General features: G+C 40.5%; 1 protein-coding gene across 2 annotated transcripts in view; it reads left to right on the top strand.

Annotated features, from left to right (window-relative positions):
* The window catches only part of gabrb3 (gamma-aminobutyric acid type A receptor subunit beta3), a 485579-nt gene that overhangs the window by 112908 nt on the left and 353882 nt on the right, over positions 1–18789 (top strand). For both annotated transcript variants that reach the window (XM_039744693.1, XM_039744694.1), the window contains one exon: positions 1663–1710. In XM_039744693.1, coding sequence (XP_039600627.1) covers positions 1663–1710 — 48 coding nt within the window. The remainder of the gene's footprint in view (positions 1–1662; positions 1711–18789) is intronic.

Raw genomic sequence — 18789 nt, 5'->3', positions numbered from 1 at the left:
CCTTCAGTATTATCCTTGGTGTCTTTGTTACATCTCTGATTAATACCCTCCTTGTCCTGTCATTCAGTGGACTCCATTATCCCAGCTTGAAGATCTTGACTTTGCTGCCCTTTCCACAAAATGACTCCATTTGCATGAGAAGACTAACATGCTGAACATCTTTGCCAAGCAAACAGGCCTCAACATTATTGCTTCTTAAACACAAGTGATGTGCATAAATCCCAGTGCACCTATCGGAGTAAATGATGCTCCACTCAAATATGCTGAGGAGTTTACATATCTTGGCAGTCTTTTTAGTAAGGTTAGTACAGCACAAAAGGACACCAGAGCAAGACTTGAGAAAGCACACAGTGCATTTGCAATACTTTAACCTATCTGGAAGTCCAAACAGTTTATAGCCTGAGAACAAAGGTCAGACTTTATAATGGCAATGTCAAACCTGGCATTTTCTATGGCTCTCAATGCTGGTTTGTTGTAAAGAGAGACATGAATAAGATTGACACCTTCCACAGTGAATGTCTCAGGAAGATCTTTCATATCTTCTGGCCCGAGAAGATCTCTAATGAAGGCCTTTACAAGAAAAGTAGGAGCCAGAATGTGGTGTTGGAGATCAAGCGCCAATGCATAGGATGGCTTGGCCACATCCTCAGAATGGACCAGAACAGTATACCTATGGTTGCTCTAAGATAGACATCAACTGGGAAGTGCAAACAAAGTTGACCTAAAACAACTTGGCAGCGAACTGTGATAAATAAGGTGAAGTAGGTGAACAGGACAAGATGGAGGCAAATCGTCAACACCTTATGTGCTTTTTGTCATGTAGAGGATCAATCTAACCAAATCTAATCTGCCCCGTCTGTGAGTTTAGGTGGATGGCCTTCTCTTGTCAGATTTATAGTGGTGCCATATCATTTTCTTTTCAATTTAATGGATTTAATGGATTTGTATTACCTAATCCTAATCTAGACTTCTACACAACTTTGTCTCTGACCTGTTTGGAGTACCCCTTGATCTTCATGTTGCTTGCTCAGTAATGTTGAACAGTCAGGATCCTTTTGGAATGGGTCTATTTATACAGACATCACATGACAGATCATGTGACACTTTGATTGCACACAGGTGGACCCTCATCAAATAATTTTGTAAATTCTGAAGTTAGTTTTTTAGACCAGATCTTTTTTAGGAGTTTCATAGCAAAAGAGATGAATATACATGCACTCTCACCTTTTCAGTTTTTACTTGTGTTTTGTATATATATAAAGGTACTTTATTTTCATTCCACTTCAACAATTTGGACAGTATTGTTAAATCTATTACATAAAAACCAGATTATAATGTGAGAAAACAGAATAAACACAGAGGCATTGTACACTCCAAATATGTACTGTATTTCTTGGGCTGGGAATTATATGTAATTTTGTGGCCTACATAAAATTTAAATTGAACAATAAAAAATGCAGCACAAATATGAATTACATTTTAAAATGTTTATTAATAAATTTCATTACAAATTGGTTGATTGACAGATGCTATTTAATGTAAAAATATGCATTTCTGAGTTATTGGAGAAAAACTAACTGTCTGTTAAGAAATTGTGAAAATGAATGTTTCAATATGAATAACACCCCATTGATAATATTTGTTTTTTATTTTTCTTTAAAGGAATGCAGTTGATGGGAACAAGAAGTTATATGCAATATATGATACAAGGTATGGTTTATTTTACGCAATATTTTAAAAGTGCTACTGTGATCTAATTTAACAACTGATAAATCTGGGATACTTGTGCTGACTTGGTAAAGGTACTTAATTTATGTTATATATTAAAATTATTTGCAAGTTATTTCAAAACTCTACCTCTGCCGTGTGCCCTTAAATTATACAACACCTTCCTCAAATTCTTTTCCATTAGTTACAATAAAAATGTGAAAATCAAATATATAAAATAGGCAAAACAAATTCATAGAACAGATTAAAACTGCCTAATACCATAGGTCAGCATAAGCAAAGTATTCCAACTTTTCAGAATTTGTTTAGTACACGATCAGCAAAAATATGATCCTGAAAATGTTTTATTCTAATGTAAATGAGGCCTAACACACCATGGATATGACTACCCTAGGTAGATCTGTCAGTCTTATCATCAAATATAAACTAGCCAGTTATCAAAAGGGCTTCAAGAAAGTGGACAAAGAAAATTGAGGAGGCTCTGTAGGATGGCCGGAAAGAGACAAGAGTGGACTATACTTTATGAACCACATAGTGATGACTTTAGGGGATGTAGTCTGCATAAACATCCATCCATCCATCCATTTTCTAACCTGCTGAATCCGAATACAGGGTCACGGGGGTCTGCTGGAGCCAATCCCAGCCAACACAGGGCACAAGGCAGGAACCAATCCTGGGCAGGGTGCCAACCCACCGCAGGACACACACAAACACACCAAGCACACACTAGGGCCAATTTAGAATCGCCAATCCACCTAACCTGCATGTCTTTGGATTGTGGGAGGAAACCGGAGTGCCCGGAGGAAACCCACGCAGACACGGGGAGAACATGCAAACTCCACGCAGGGAGGAGCGAACCCGGGTCTCCTAACTGCGAGGCAGCAGCGCTACCACTGCGCCACCGTGCCGCCCCTGCATAAACATCTACATGTATATTAGGGCATGCACAAAGACTGTGCAGTGTTTCTTCAATAAAAAAACATTAATCACTATGGATCAAAAATACCTACTGAAGAAAAGCCCATCAAGTTCATTGTGCAAATAGAGAAATAAAGCCTATACACATATTTAAACTATTTTAAGCTAATTTTTAGGATTTTTCATAGAATCTGTAGTACTTTTAAACATCATAAAGTGATGTAGGGCTTACCCAGTTCCAGACACATCATACAGGCCCAATGATATAATTTCAAATCTGAAAGTGAGACACTGGTACACACTTGTCATGAACTAGTGTTTATATATCTATTTTATTATTTTATTATTTGTTCATTATTATTCTTGTCTAATTTAACTTTTTTTCTTGTAGCTATTTCTTTGACATCTTGCAAAGCACTTTGAGCCACATTCTGTTTATGAAAATGTGCTATACAAACATTGCTGTTGTTAGTTCTTGTCATTCCAAATCAATCTGAAGAGCAAAGACTGAAACTCTAATCAATAAAAAGGAGAAGAGTGTGGAATATCAGAACTGTTCATAATATTTGAATCAGTCAGGAAAACAGCTAATAGCTGGAAAAGTAGTAGAATGTTCAAAAATCGGCAGAAAACAGCCCTTTAGTTTTATAGTCGAAAATGGCATTGAAGGACTTTAATATTTCCAAAACATGTGGAAGATCATTGCAGAAAGATGACATAAGCACAAATAGACATTATGTGGTTTTTATTATATATATAAAATGGGACTAAATAACCTTTATAGAGGAACACCCTCAGCCAGTGCCAGGTGAGAAATATAGAGAAGAAGGGAGAGGGGACAACTGTGCTTCAAGCACTGTCATAGTGCAAAATTCAGTTTTGGATGCACCACAGCTCTGGACATTTTTTCCTGATATTATCCCATAGATTCCCTATGAGTTTAGTATAATGTTGCTGAGTAACAGTATTTTCATGGGGAAGCTCTTTATTAACAAGTCATTCATTTTGCAAAAACACAGTCATCGTTTTGATGTTTGATGTGACCCAATGTGTTGTTTTTTTTTTTGGCTTGGAGAACAAAAATATCCCAAGCCCCTGCACAATAGTAGTATAGATACCAGAAATAGGCACTCAATCAACTCTAGTACAATACCACTTGACAAACTGATCAACAAACTGTTGACCTGTTTAGACCGCTCACCTAACAGGTCTAAACGCTAAAATAGTATTTTTACAGGAGACCCACTTATTAAGCAAGGATCAGTTCCGGCTGCAAAAAGACTGGACTGGCCAAATGTTCCATTCCAGCTTTACAAAGAAAACTAGAGGTGTGGGAATTCTTATGCATAGAACAGCCTCATTTGTAGCATCAGATGTAGTATCTGATCCTGAAGGGAGATATGTGATTGTCATGGGCAATTTATTTAACTGTAAAGTGATTTTGATAAATGTCGATGATAGGGAATTCATTCAAAATGTATTTGCATCTATTTTAATTTGTGACCACTCATAAAATTATAATGGCTGGGAACTTTAATTGTTTTTTAAATCGACAATGCCCCACATACTCATCTCACAGATGGCATTTTAACCCATTTCTATAGCAGATGAGAACTGTACAGAATTTGTATCAAAACAAATCAGTTTCTTCCTAGAGACAAATACATCCTCAGAGTTCTCTGCAGAAATACTCTGGGAAACTCTAAAGGCTTTCTTATGAGGACAGATTATTTCATATCTTTCCCACAGAAATAAATTAGAAAGCAAGAAGGCATCAGAGCTAACCAACGAGATTACTAGAATAGATGAAGAACATGCCAGGTGCCCAAGTGAGCTCTTCATAGGAAAAGACAGGCTCTGCATTCAGAGCTCAACCTCTTAACAACCAAAGAAACTGAACAATTAATTTTTAAATCAAGACATCATTACTATGAAGACGGAGAGAAAGCTAATAAGCTCTTAGCTCAACAAATCCACAAGCCAGAAGTTCACAATGCAATTTCAGCAATCACCAACACGAACGGAGATAAAATTATTGACCATAAAAATATAACGCACACATTTAGAGACTACTATAACTCCTTATATTCTCCTGAGTTCAAAGAAGACAACACACAATCTAAAGCATTTCTGGATACATTACAGATGCCACAAATAGATACTTTTATTGCAGAGGAACTGGATAAACCTCTGGTGCTATCAGAATTACTAGATGCTATAAAGTCACTTCAGAGAGGGAAAGCAGCAGGCCCTGATGGCTACCCTGTCGAATTTTATACGAAATTCTCCACTCAGCTAGCTCCCCTCTTATTAGCAAAATTTACAGAATCTAGAGACAATCAAATTCTACTTCAAAGTTTTCGGTAAGCATTAATCACCGTCTTTCCTAAACAAAATAAGGACTTATTACAATGTGCATCATACAGACCAATTTCACTTCTGAATAATGATGTTAAGATACTCTCCAAAGTCCTAGCTAGAAGGATGGAGAAAGTGCTGCCTTCGGTAATATCACAAGATCAAACTGGATTTATTAAAGGCCGACACTTAGCTTCCAATCTCTGACGCCTGTTTAATGTAATATATTCTCCTGCAAAGTCAAACAACCTGGAGATATTATTATCGTTTGGAGAAATTTGTGTTTGTCTCGAACATTTGTGCATGGATCAAACTACTGTATACCAAACCAGAAGCTTCAGTTTGTATTAACAACATATGTTCAGACAACTTTAAACTAGAACGTGTTACTAGACAAGGTCGGCCCTTGTCAACACTGCTATTTGCAATCGCCATTATCAGATAAAGGGGTTTATCAGAGAAGGACTTGAACAGAACATTTCTGTATATGCAGATGATATGGTTTTGTATATATCAGACCCACAAAATACTGTGCCTGCAGTCTTAACAGCACTTACAAATTCTCAAGCATACAATATTAGATTGGATACCTTCCCTTTCATTATTGCAGATCAGTTTAAATACCTAGGGGTAAATATCACAAGTAAACATAAAGCTCTTTATTAACAAAATTTCGCCGTCTGTATGGAAAAAATTAAACAAACTGTAGGCATACAATACCTACCAGCATAATCGATAACTATATATATTTATATTAATTTCTTTAGGGCTATTTTCTTCTGATGCTCTTTTAAATTTTCACATTTGCTGCCATTTTGTTCCTTTAGCTTTAATGATCGCAATAGTTGTTGCTGGAGGGGACAGCCAAAGTTGTGTCACATGTGACATCATTGTGCTGCTAGTATAAAAATGGCGGTACCATTTAGACTACAAGTTCTTAGTACTTCGACTTTGTTTCTAGTTTTTGATTCTTGCTTTGCTTTTTTGTTTTGCTTTTTGTTTTGGTGTTTTTGATTGGTTTCCTTTGTAGCTAATAGTTTCATTACACCATCCAGAAAGCCTATGGGGGTGACTTCTTTTTTGTGGAGAAAACATATAGTTCTCTTCTACCTTGTTTAGATTATAGGGAACAATATAAAATTTTGTTTACACCTTTAATTACGCAAGTCTCAGGTTCAACCAGTTTTACTAAGCTGGATATGCATAGTGCTTATAATCTCATTAGAATTAAAGGAAAGGATAAGTGGAAGTCAGCCTTTAGTAATGGCCACTACAAATATATAGTCATGCATTTATTAATGTTCCTGGAGCATTTCAGTCCTTTGAGAATATTTTTCATGATGTGCTTGGAGAATATACCTTAGCTTATGCCGATGAAATATTATTTTTTTTTTACCAATTTATCTACTCATGTATCTAATGTTTGTGAGGTTATGAAGAGATTAATGAATAACTAATTATATGCAAAGCTGGAAAAGTATATTTTTTTACTGATTGTCAGTGTTGTTTCTCAGAGGTCAATGTCTAATTATGATTTAAACAAAAATGAAGCTATACTGCCAGCAGTTTCAAATTCATTCATCCATGCATTATCCAACCCGCTATATCCTAACAACAGGGTCACCGGGGTCTGCTGGAGCCAATCCCAGCCAACACAGGGCACAAGGCAGGAAACAAACTCCGGGCAGGGCACCAGCCCACTGCAGGGCACACACACATACACACACACACACACACACACACACCTACACACCAAGCACACACTAGGGGCAATTTAGTATCGCCGGGGCACCTAACCTGCAGTTTCAAATGATGTAGTGAATTCAGACTCAGAAGATAAAATATAGTCAAAACTAACCAAACATCACAGCCAGGAAGTCAATAGAGTGAACCCTCGTTTATCATGGTTAATCCGTTCCAGACTCTACCGTGATAAATGAATTTTCGCGAAGTAGGATTCTTTATATATAAATCGATTATTTTCGCAGTTAGAGTATAGAAAACCTGTTTACGACCTTCTAAATATGTTTTTTAACATTGTTAGAGCCCTCTAGACATGAAATAACACCCTTTAGTCACCATTACACTCGTATGACCCAATATATTAGACAAAATAAGAGAAAATAAGACATATTAGACGTTACAAATATCATATTACTCGCCTTTTAAGGTGACCGACTTTTATCCTCAATTTTTGTGCGCTCCATGTGTACATCAGGCATGTAAGTGTAGGGAATAAGAACATCAAAGTGCCCATTCATAACATCTACCGAAAACCTAAGTTTTTTTTATCCCCTCAAGTGCCTGTCCAAAGTCGTACAATGTCAGCCCGAATCTGTACCACTAAAGACAGAGTTTCATGCACTAAATAAGCTATAGATGAGAATAAGCAAGCACCGTCTCCCCTGATATTTACTACGCGGTAAGGCATTTGTACTCCATCAACATGAATTATTTCCAGAAACATAATTTTGTCTATTTTTCCAGCGCATCGCGCACAAAAGCAAGGGAATGATGAGAGCACCAGAACTCTGCTCACATCGCGTTGCTTCGTACCTCAAGCCGCAAGTAGTAAGTCTGTAATAAGCGGAATACCGCTACACTTTGCACTCACAGGACGGAAGGACAATCCCGAATGCTTTTATATAGTAGATTATTGTACTGTACATTTAATTGCACATAACCACTAACCTATAAAGGCACGACCTCAGTAGGAGAGTCTTCAGAGGTGGTGCAGTATCTTCAGCAGGTGCGTTGTTGTCTTCAGTAAAGAAGTACTAGGAGCAGGCAGTGGGTGTCTGGGTGCGCGGCTGAAGAACATCTTGAACAGTTGCTGGCGCTGTCTTTTCATAGCGTGAGGAGGCTTTTGTAGGGTGTTGCCATCTTTAATCATATCCAAGAGTTTCACCTTCTCCTGGATAGTAAGCATCTTCCTCAGGCGCTTAGTTTTATTGTCAGAAGGCTTAGAAAAAGCAGCACGTTTAGGAGCCATCGTAGGGCTTAGATAAAAATTCTCAGAAAGCGCATGCGTAGTGACGTAAGCGTGTATGAGAAAAAAATTGCGATAGAGTGAAGCCGCGAAAGTCGAAGTGTGATATAGCGAGGGATCACTGTATTAGCCAAAACCAAAAAGCTAATCCTAAAGCAGAGATTCATTAAGACTTCAAAACTTCCAGTCGTCCCTACATAGTAACAACTTAGCAACCATCAAAACTAATTCTCCAGAATGGCATCTCCCACAAAAAAAAACAAATGGCATCAGAGGAGCACGTGATTAATCTTCATTATCATATTAATTAACTCCAAATTAAAAACAATGTTAGAAACAAATTCCCCTGGCCTTCTAAACCTCTCTTTAGATGTATACTTTTTGTTTAAAGCCCAAGGGGAAAAAATAAAGAAGCTAATCATAACATAAAGCCATTCAGGATTGGAAGGTTCTGAAATCTGTGAAGTAAGTACAACAATTTGTAGGCTTTGGTAATTATTATAGAAGATTTATTAGAAACTTTAGCTCAATAATCACTCCAAGTACCAGTAGCTCGCAACCCCTTTCCAAGTAGCTCGCCAAAGGGTTAATGAATCCTACATAAATTTGAAAGGGGTCGTACCTGATTAGTCAAATTAGGGGTGGGCGATCTTTCCAAAAAAATCACGATCCATAATCTGAATTGCAGTCTATCTTTTCAACGTGGCATACACGTAAGAGAATATCCAAACTCAAACTCATCAAGACCTAAGTAACACTTTATTTAAAATATCAGACAAAGTTGAATTTAATTGTCCTGTCATCTGCTTGCTAAGCGGAGTTAAGGCACACTGAGTGAGGAGATAACCATACCACCACTTTTGGCCCGTTGCGTGGATATCAGATTCGCGCAAAAAATCGGTACCACAATCGAACTCTGATACATAGCGAAATGAGAGAAGTCACAAAATCAACCAGAATGTTCAAGCACATTATAGAAAAAAACCCAATCTAAATTCATTAAGCAGTTCACTTGTGAAAGACAGACGGACAGACAGAGAGACATTGGATTTTATATATTATATATTAGTAAACCTTCAAAATAATGTGCAGTTAAAGTCTCAACAGCATTCTCAGCATTTCTGGAGCTTAGTAGAGACAGGTAACTATAAGAATCTTCACCAAGTAGCTCTGAAAATGTCTTCTTTGTTTGGGTTGCCATATCTTTGTGAGTCTGACGTGAATGTCATGAAATCAAAGTTCAGAACAAGACTGAGAGACGAACTCTGAAATGATTCCATAAGAGGGAACTGAAGTGGCTCCACTCCACCATACACCTGCCTCTCTTGTTGACTCCATGCAGTGCCAGTCATCTGACTAACTAAGCAACACATCACACATGCAACTGGACCTGTGAATAAAGTGAAACGGTGACATGGAAAATGACAATGAATAAGTCATATCTTGTGTATTTGGAATTGCATTGTTTTGTTTTGACAGTATTCATGTTTTAATTCAATAGTGTGAAATACACTAGAAAATGCATACAGATAAAATAAATGCATTTGCAGGTGCTGGCACCCTGCCCGGGGTTTGTTTCCTGCCTTGCGCCCTGTGTTGGCTGGGATTGGCTCCAGCAGACCCCCTTGACCCTGTTGTTAGGATATAGCAGGTGGGATAATGGATGGATGGACTAAATATTTTTGGTGATGTTTTAATGGAAAATGTGAGTTGTGGACACCAACATTTTGTAACTGTTCAGACAAAACAAGACAAAACAAGCTTATTCAGTTTGTTTGGGTTGAAATAAGCTTTGAGAATAAATGGAAAAAAGGTTGGAGACCCCTGCTGTAGACTATGCAGACTTAACTAGCTTGTTGTTTATATCCAGATACTGTTTTTTCCATAGGCATACTAGAAAGAACAGTGGTGCCAGCAATGATCCCAGAGGAATACCACTTTTATCATCTCATAATTCTGAAAGTTCATTTCACCATAACTCTTTGTTTTCGGTGCTCAGGCACTCATTAACACAGATTTTTTTATTGTCTTACCCATACAAATCATATTGCTATTATCAAGTCTGTCAATAACACATCCTATGGTATACTTAATTAACAAACAATATTGACAAGATTGATTTACAATGCAGTAATGAACAACAGAATTTCAGTATGTCACCTACTCTCTGTTTCTTCTCATCATCTTCCCCTTCTTGTTTTCAAATTAATTGCTAGCCATCCACAACATAAATTACTAAACTGAGAAACAATGTGCAAGCCAAGTTACCTTTATGTTGTTTGAAATGGCTACACAATACCAAAATCCCTTTACCAGACATCTTAAAAAGTCAATCTGTTGTAATCAACTGGAAGAGATTTATTATGATGTTCCCACTCAAAGAAATAAAATGGTCTGCCATACCTTAAATATTTTCTGTTTCTGTGCTAGATAGCATTTATGTTTTTGCAACTCAAGACAAATTTTTATTTTAATTAATAGCAGCAGCCTGTCACTTTGGATTTTGATCTCTTCTTATTTGACCATCTGCTTACACAGATGAATGCTGTCATCTTGAAAAACATGATTATCAGATGTTTTATTTCTTGTTCCTGGTTTTATTAACAGCTAACACCTAAAGACATTGATTTGCATTTTGGCAGTAGACTTGGAAGAAGATCTAAGGCGGGCTTCACAGGTTACCCTCTGCTCAAGCGATTAGACCCTAAGTAGGGAGATAAGCTGGGCAAGGTTCTTTGGTAAGGCGGAAGAAAGAGAGAAAGAGAATGATAGGTGCCTACATTGTTATGTATTTGGAAGAAGGAAAAAGTGGGAAATTTCATTTACCTAGCAGACATGGAAAATAGCCTATGCAATCAGAGTTACGTTACAGCCACCGTTTTTTCCCTGGCTTATGTTTATCTTCTGCTTTATATATATATTTTATTGTATTTGTTATTATGTAGTTTTTGCTAATATTATGTGTATTTATAATTTTATATCCATACATTGTGGATTTCCAGTGTTTTCTTATGTTACTTAAGTTTTGTGGGTGAAACCAGCAAGAGGTGGGGTCACAATATCAATCACCGCCCTCAGTCTATATATTGAGGTTGAAGAGATGGTGTTAGGGAAATCCTCTGGTTCAGCTCTTCACACTCCACCAATGTATCAACATATTTTATTTAGCCAAGATATACAAAGGTAGCATGGCACCTAGACCTTACCTAGTCTATGCAGCAAACTCAGCTATGCTGATGTTTTTTGTTAGTCAAAGGTTTTTTAAAGGTATCATAGTTACACAAAAGCTTTATTGACATACTGTATACCTGATAAGTATATGGAAATCACATGGACACATCCTAAATATAGAATATCAAGACAGTAAGAGGTTTGGTTATATGATAGGCTTTTTGCACTTATTCAAGGATAATAATTGCACCATTAAAAAATACAAGCTTAAGGCAGTTAAAGGACAGTGTGAACTTAAGAGCTCATAATGCTAAAGTATTAAAAAAAGAATGATTTTACTGTACAATGCTCCTAGGAAAGGTTAAATTATTGCTGTGGAGTGCATTTTATCTTGTGAGCATTGTTTTCTTTGGATTTTACTTTATTTTTTTTTTAATTTTGCTTATGACTTCTGGATTTCTGGATGACAATTTGAACTTGCTTTTTTTTTTTTTTTCATTTTTTACTTTCTCATATATGGGAAAGTATTGGAATCCTCCAAAAATCCCATTTTGAGATTTCAATGAATCTTGACATTTTAGACCTTCCTGAGTCAGAAAATACCATTTATCTGTGTGTGTGTGTATGTAAACATGATAACTTGAGTATGCTTTCAGTCAGGTCAACCAAATTTTGCATACAAGTTGTCACGCACGCGCGAGTAGGAGGCCGCGGATTGATTCGACAGCACCTGGGAAACCACTCGCCCCAGGGAATGGTGGGGTATTAACTTTCTCCCTCTGCTTCCTCATAGGAAAAAAGACCGTCCTGCACCATAGGCATGGATGACCGCAGTGCGATACTTCCGCCCTTCCTCCGCCATCTTGCCCTGACGTCATCCTTCCCATCCTCCCTTGCGGTCCTTCCCGACATTCCTCCACTTCCGCTCCTCCCCAATAATGGCGCGACGCCAGGAGTCGGCGCGCGCGTATATGAACTGTTTAGTTTATGATTTTGACCTGTTTTTGTTTAATCTGTACAATATACGGGGCCGGAAAAACCCCAACCCTTGCTACTGTCTCTCTCGGTCCTTTACAACTGGAGGGACAGGACCTGAACACCGTGCTGCAGGGAATGAACGCCCAGCTCCAGGCCCTGCAGCAAGCGCAAGCCGCTCCCGGGGCCTCGTTGGATCTTGTCATGAGGGGAAAAGGCAACCCTCCCGCGGCCTCCACGCCGTGCACAAGGGCAGGCCCTATGGGCGCTGGTGTCTCGGGGGACCTTTCCGTGGCTACGGACCTTGACCCGGAAGATTCCGCCGGAGAAGGGACTAGCCAGGGAACTCTCCCCGGGCCCAGGCCCCAAGACCCTCTCGGCGGCCTGGACCATCAATTTCGGTCCACGCCGCCTCCTTTAAGAGGGAGCAGTGGAATGATGACTCCCGCGCTTTGCCCGAACGCGATTGTTCTGCCTAACAGCTCGACAGCGGACGGATCCACACCGCGGAACCCTTCTTTGTCCTTGAAATGATCTGTTGTACCGAGTGGCTACCCATGAGGGCGAGGTGCGGAAGTTGTTGCTAATTCCGCGTACCTTCCGGCGGGAGATATGCGAGTTGGCACATGCTCACCTCCTAGGCCCACCTCGGGGCCGAAAAACACTGGAGAGGATTAAGCTCCGCTTTTACTGGCCTGGGATCAATGAGGAGGTCCGGCGGTTCTGTCAATCCTGTCCGGAGTGCCAGACCCGCCAGATTCCTAGGAGGGACCGTGCTCCTCTAGTCCCTATTCCCCTCGTGGACATCCCCTTTGAAAGGATAGGGGTCGATTTGGTGGGACCCTGGAGCCCTCAACCCGTGGCCACAAGTATATCCTAGTCATGGTGGACTATGCCACCCGGTACCCAGAGGCGGTTCCCCTGCGCTCCGCTAATACTAAAAGCATCGCACGGGAACTGGTTAACTTGTTTTCACGCGTGGGCATACCCAAGGAGGTCCTCACGGACCAGGGTACGCCCTTCACTTCGGATACGTTCAAGGAGGTGGCCAAATTACTGCAGATAAAGCACCTGAAAGCGCCAGTCTATCACCCGCAAACTGGCGGGTTGGTCGAGCGATTTAATCAGACGCTTAAGCAGATGCTCCGCAAGGTAGTCAGCGCGACGGCAGGAACTGGGACCAGCTCCTCCCGCTCGTGCTTTTGCCTACCGGGAGGTACCCCAGGCCTCTACGGCTTCTCCCCTTTTGAATTACTATACGGGCGACAACCCGGGGAATCCTCGACATCCTAAAAGAAGGCTGGGAGGCCGAGGCTCTTCCCTCCTCTAATATTTTGGAGTACGTGGCGCAACTGCGCGACCGACTCACAAAGATCAGGCCCCTCCTAAAAGAGCACGTGACTCGTGCGCAAGCAGCGCAGGCCCGGTGTTACAACCGCAACTCCGTCCTCAGGGAGTTCCGCCCGGGGGACCGAGTTATGGTGCTCGTCCCGACCTCCCACTCGAAGCTGCTCGCTCACTGGCAAGGGCCTTACGAGGTTAAGGAGAGAAAAGGACTCGTCGACTATTTGGTAAAACAGCCCAACCGTCGACCGAGTGAGAGGATCTATCATGTCAACCTGTTAAAGCCCTGGAAAGATAGAGAGGAGCTTCCCAGCTCCCGTAGGTCACTCTCCCTTTTCGCAAGCACAACTGCCCTTAACCTCGTGAAGAGCTGACCCCAAGCAGCGGCAGGAGTTAGCCCAAACACTCCGAGCCATCCCGAGGTAGTGAGCGAGTCACCCGGCCGGACCGCTGATTGAGCACGATATAGTCACGGAGCCCGGGTAATCGTCCGGGAGAGGCCCTACCGACTCCCGGAGGCAAAACGCGCAGAGGTCGAACTGGAGGTGAAACGTATGTTGGACATGGACATAATTGAAGAGAGCCATAGTCCCTGGTCCAGCCCTATTGTCCTCGTCTCCAAGCCAGGCGGCTCCTGGAGGTTCTGTAATGACTTTAGACGTCTGAATCAGATCTCCAAGTTCGATGCCTACCCCATGCCCCGCATTGCGACCTCCTTGAGCGGCTGGGTCGGCTCGATATCTGACTACCCTTGACATGACAAAAGGGTATTGGCAAATTCCTTTAACGGCATCCGCAAAGGAGAAAACGGCCTTTAGCACCCCTAGCGGGCACTGGCAGTACAAGGTCCTCCCATTTGGGCTGCACGGGCCCGGCGACCTTCCAACGCCTGGTAGATAGAGTGCTGAAGCCCACCAGTCCTATAGTGCCGCCTACCTGGATGGCGTTGTCATCTATTCCGCACCTGGGAGGAGCATCTACTGCAGGTCGCAGCTGTCCTCCGAACACTGGCTAAAGCCGGCCTCCGCATAAACCCCCGGAAGTGTTTTTTTGGATTAAAGGAGGCCAAATATTTAGGCTACCTCGTGGGACAAGGACAGGTGCGGCCACAGAGCTCCAAAGTTAAAGACATCTTAGAATGGCCCGTCCGAGTACCAAGAAACAGGTGCAGGCTTTCTTGGGGCTTGCGGGTTACTACCGCCGGTTTGTTCCCGTTTCTCGAAAGAGCAGCACCCTTGACTGACCTGACAAAAAAGGGCGCCCCTATACGTGGTGTGGACCGACAAAGCAGAACACGCGTTCAGTGACCTAAAGAAGGCCCTAACGTCGGCACCTGTGTTACGGACGCCCGATTTTGGGCTCCCGCTTATTCTCCAGACCGACGCTTCGGACACAGGCCTGGGTGCCGTGCTGAGCCAAAGCGTCGATGGTGTCGAGCACCCTGTGATGTACCTTAGCCGGAAACTGATGGACCGGGAGACCGGGTACGCGGCAGTGGAGAGGGAGGCCTTGGCCATTAAGTGGGCAGTGACCCACCTCCGGTACTACCTGCTGGGTCGCGAGTTCGCTCTGGTGACTGATCACGCTGCACTTCAGTGGATGTCCCTGCACAAAGAGTCGAATCCGCGGGTCACCAGGTGGTTCCTGGACTTACAGCCGTATAAGTTCACTGTCACTTATCGGCGGGGGCCCTTCAGGCCAATGCCGATGCCCTCTCTCGTATTCACGACCTCTCGGTTAGGTCCGCCCGACCTGACGGTCCTGGGCTAAGGGGGGGATCGTGTCACGCACGCGCGAGTAGGAGGCCGCGGATTGATTCGACAGCACCTGGGAAACCACTCGCCAGGGAATGGTGGGGTATTAACTTTCTCCCTCTGCTTCCTCATAGGAAAAAAGACCGTCCTGCACCATAGGCATGGATGACCGCAGTGCGATACTTCCGCCCTTCCTCCGCCATCTTGCCCTGACGTCATCCTTCCCATCCTCCCTTGCGGTCCTTCCCGACATTCCTCCACTTCCGGCTCCTCCCCAATAAAATGGCCGCGACGCCAGGAGTCGGCGTCGCGTATTATGAACTGTTTAGTTTATGATTTTGACCTGTTTTTGTTTAATCTGTACAATATACGGGGCCGGAAAAACCCCAACCCTTGCTACTGTCTCTCTCGGTCCTTTACAAAGTATTAGGTACAAAATGTAGATTTCTATTAACTTTTGGGCTATTTCCGCTAACAGGAAGTGGTACTTCACACATACGCAAATTTTTTTTTAATTCATGCAGCTGCACAGTCCGATTTATTCAACTTTCATAATAATTGTTCAATATACGTATTATTAATTTGATTTGATTTGTGGTTGATGGTTCTTTAATGTACATAATATAAAAATATAATCTTTGGCTTGTGGCTTACTACTTAAATATCCATCCCTATATCTGAGTATGTGAGAAAGTCTAGGGGAGACGACTCCCAATTGTTTATATTATAAATAAATTCTTCATTTGTAAAGACTCTCCGGTCATCTTTGTCTTCTCAAGCCAGAGGTTTTACAGTTTCCCGTCTGTTGAAGGGCATTTTTTTTTTTTTGCATTGAGGACATTTAAAACTGTTTTTGAGCTGTCATCCCTTTACACCATTTTGTTTTGTAGTGTCACAACTGTAAGGCCTGGGGGCATAGAGGATTTGCTTTGTGTTAGTTCATTATTTTGATAATTTGTGTTTTCCCATGTTTATCCTTTCCTTGGATTTTCAATAGACCACAGTTTTGTTTTCCAGTCTTTCCTGTTTGGAGAGAGGCCAAGGTGACACTCTCCTTTAACATATTTTCATGATAAATGTACAAGACACTCACTGATATAGGAGTTGTCATCATTTCATCTATATTCTTGGATTAAATTTTCCACAAACTATAGGTAAGTCTTACATAAATACGTGGAGATGGTACATATTAAAAACTGCTAAATTTAAAAAAAACTATTTTCATTCATACTATGCAGCACACATTTCTGAAAACATTTCACAACGTTATGCATTTCACATATTTAGTGTAGATGTTAAACACTTCATGGAACATGTTGTCACAATATTATGTCCCTCTGTGCTGTAGCATCCAAACTGTATCAGCTTTTGGAGACCTTACCTTATTCTCCTCCACTTTGCAAGAGGCATCTATAGAAATGTTGATGTTGGGGAACTTCTTCCAAGTGGACCACACAGTGCTACAGTTCTGTCAATGTTTTTTTTTCCTGTAAAACTATAATATAGTTGATTTTCTGAAGCACATGATTTGGCCTAGTGTGCCTCTTTAGTGGCATTCAGTTTCTATTTTCACTCTCTAACTCTTATCAATGCCTTAAAACTATCACTCCATCACTTATTACAAGGTCTTGAGAAGCCAGAGTCTTCTCTAGCAGCAAACACACTGACCTTTCAAAAACACGCCCACACTCATTCACGCATGTCTTCAAGGAAACCGGTATAGTTAGATACATGACAGTGGTCTGGTGACACATCCCTGTTAATGCCAGCAGAAAGCTGCTGCTTTGTTTGAAATTCAGTTATGAAAAACCTACAAAATACTAGAAGATTTGTAATGCAAAATTATTCATATTTTCTTCAAATGGTGTATTTCACATTAACCTATAACCTTGAATATCTCTGTGCTTTTTCAAAAACATTGTATAATTGTCACTTTTTCCTTTGGTCGTAGGTTTTGGGACACTTCTGCACTTTATTTTACTCCTAATAATATTTTCACTTTACTGAAAATGTATAAAAATTGCCCTAATTGCCCTTGTGTTGTGGATTACATAAACTAAGTGGCATGATGCTGTATTCAGATTAGAACATCAGAAGTATGACAAACAAGAGGAGACCTTTCAGTCCATCTTGCTCCTTTAGTTAGCTAATAGCTAAGTTGTTCCAATATTTCATCCAGATAATTTAAACTACAAGACATGGTAGTTTTCCTCAGACTCTCTCATCTCTTTGTTAAGAACTGAAAAACCCCTGTGTTTTCACTAGTTTATTTTCCTAAGATACATTTTTTTCTGATTAAATGTCCCCAAGTAATTTGTGATGCTTCGAGGTGATTGTAAGTATGGTCAGTCTGCTTAAACTGAAGTGTCCTGATCCTATTACTGGTTGCTGGCTATGCTGCAGCTGAAGAAAGTAATGATAAGTGACAAAGTTAAGTTCAAGGAAATCCGTTTTATTCGCAATGTTGGCTTCTCGAATACTGCACAACAGAGTATCCAATGGATATATTAGAGATGCATATTTCACAATGAGATCCAAGAAGGCAAAGTTACTTTTACATGGATACACTATTTATATTTATACTTTATTGTTATATATTGGTATAGTGACAAGCTGACTAGTTTAAGATTAGATTATATTTCATAATAGGATCAGATTATTTCAATAATTATTTTTTTAACTTAACACTGGCTACTCCTCTTTCTCTGTTATTTTTTCCCAAAAAATTTTTTTTAAGTCTAATGTGCTTTTATGCTACTGGTTGAACTTTGGATTTACTTCACAAATATTTAAACAAAGATCATGATTTTCTTCCCACTTCTACAGTGTAAAAGTTGCCCTGATTTGATAGGGCCACTCCAGAGAAAATTACAACGTAAAAAACCTAAATGCCACGCACTGTATGAATATGGCAAAAATAAAGTACATAGGTGTTTAGGGATGAAAAGTAAGATGTAATAGACTGGGTTTCTACACCACTTCCAAGCTATCTGTGTATCATTTTCATTTTGCAAAGGAAAACAAGTAACTAAAGTGGCTAAATATTTTATCACATATGGCCTCAGGGAATACATTGGCAGAGAGGTTCACTGATTTGTTCGTGAGCCTTTTTCTCTGAACGATGTTTAGCTTACAATAGTATTTGCAGCACAAGGGACTGTTGTGACTAACGCAAGAGCTTTAACCAGCTGTGGAAAGATTTGCTTTCCACACATGCAACTTGACCAGCTGTCTTCTGGGGAAACTTTCCTTGAGATGAGACTGTTGATCACACCTTGTCTATTTTCGCTTTAGAATCAAATTTCCCCAAAGAGATATTTTCAATTTATACCTGAAAAGGTGTGAATTACCAGTTACAAAATATTTAATAAAAGCTCCTTTATAAAGTTTCTGAATATAGCCAGTCTCATTTTTTATTTAAATGGTTGTTTTTTTTGTACAGTATGCAAGATTTTCAGAGTTTCTTAGAATTGATATCCTATTGATGCATGCTAAGGCATTTCACAAGACAAATGAATAGCTTATAGTAAAAGCCAAATAATAACATGATAT

The sequence above is a fragment of the Polypterus senegalus genome, chromosome 2 (assembly GCF_016835505.1).
Source record: "Polypterus senegalus isolate Bchr_013 chromosome 2, ASM1683550v1, whole genome shotgun sequence".
NCBI lineage: Eukaryota > Metazoa > Chordata > Cladistia > Polypteriformes > Polypteridae > Polypterus > Polypterus senegalus.
Note: the sequence above shows the minus strand (reverse complement) of the source record. Positions and strands in the feature narration are given on the sequence as shown.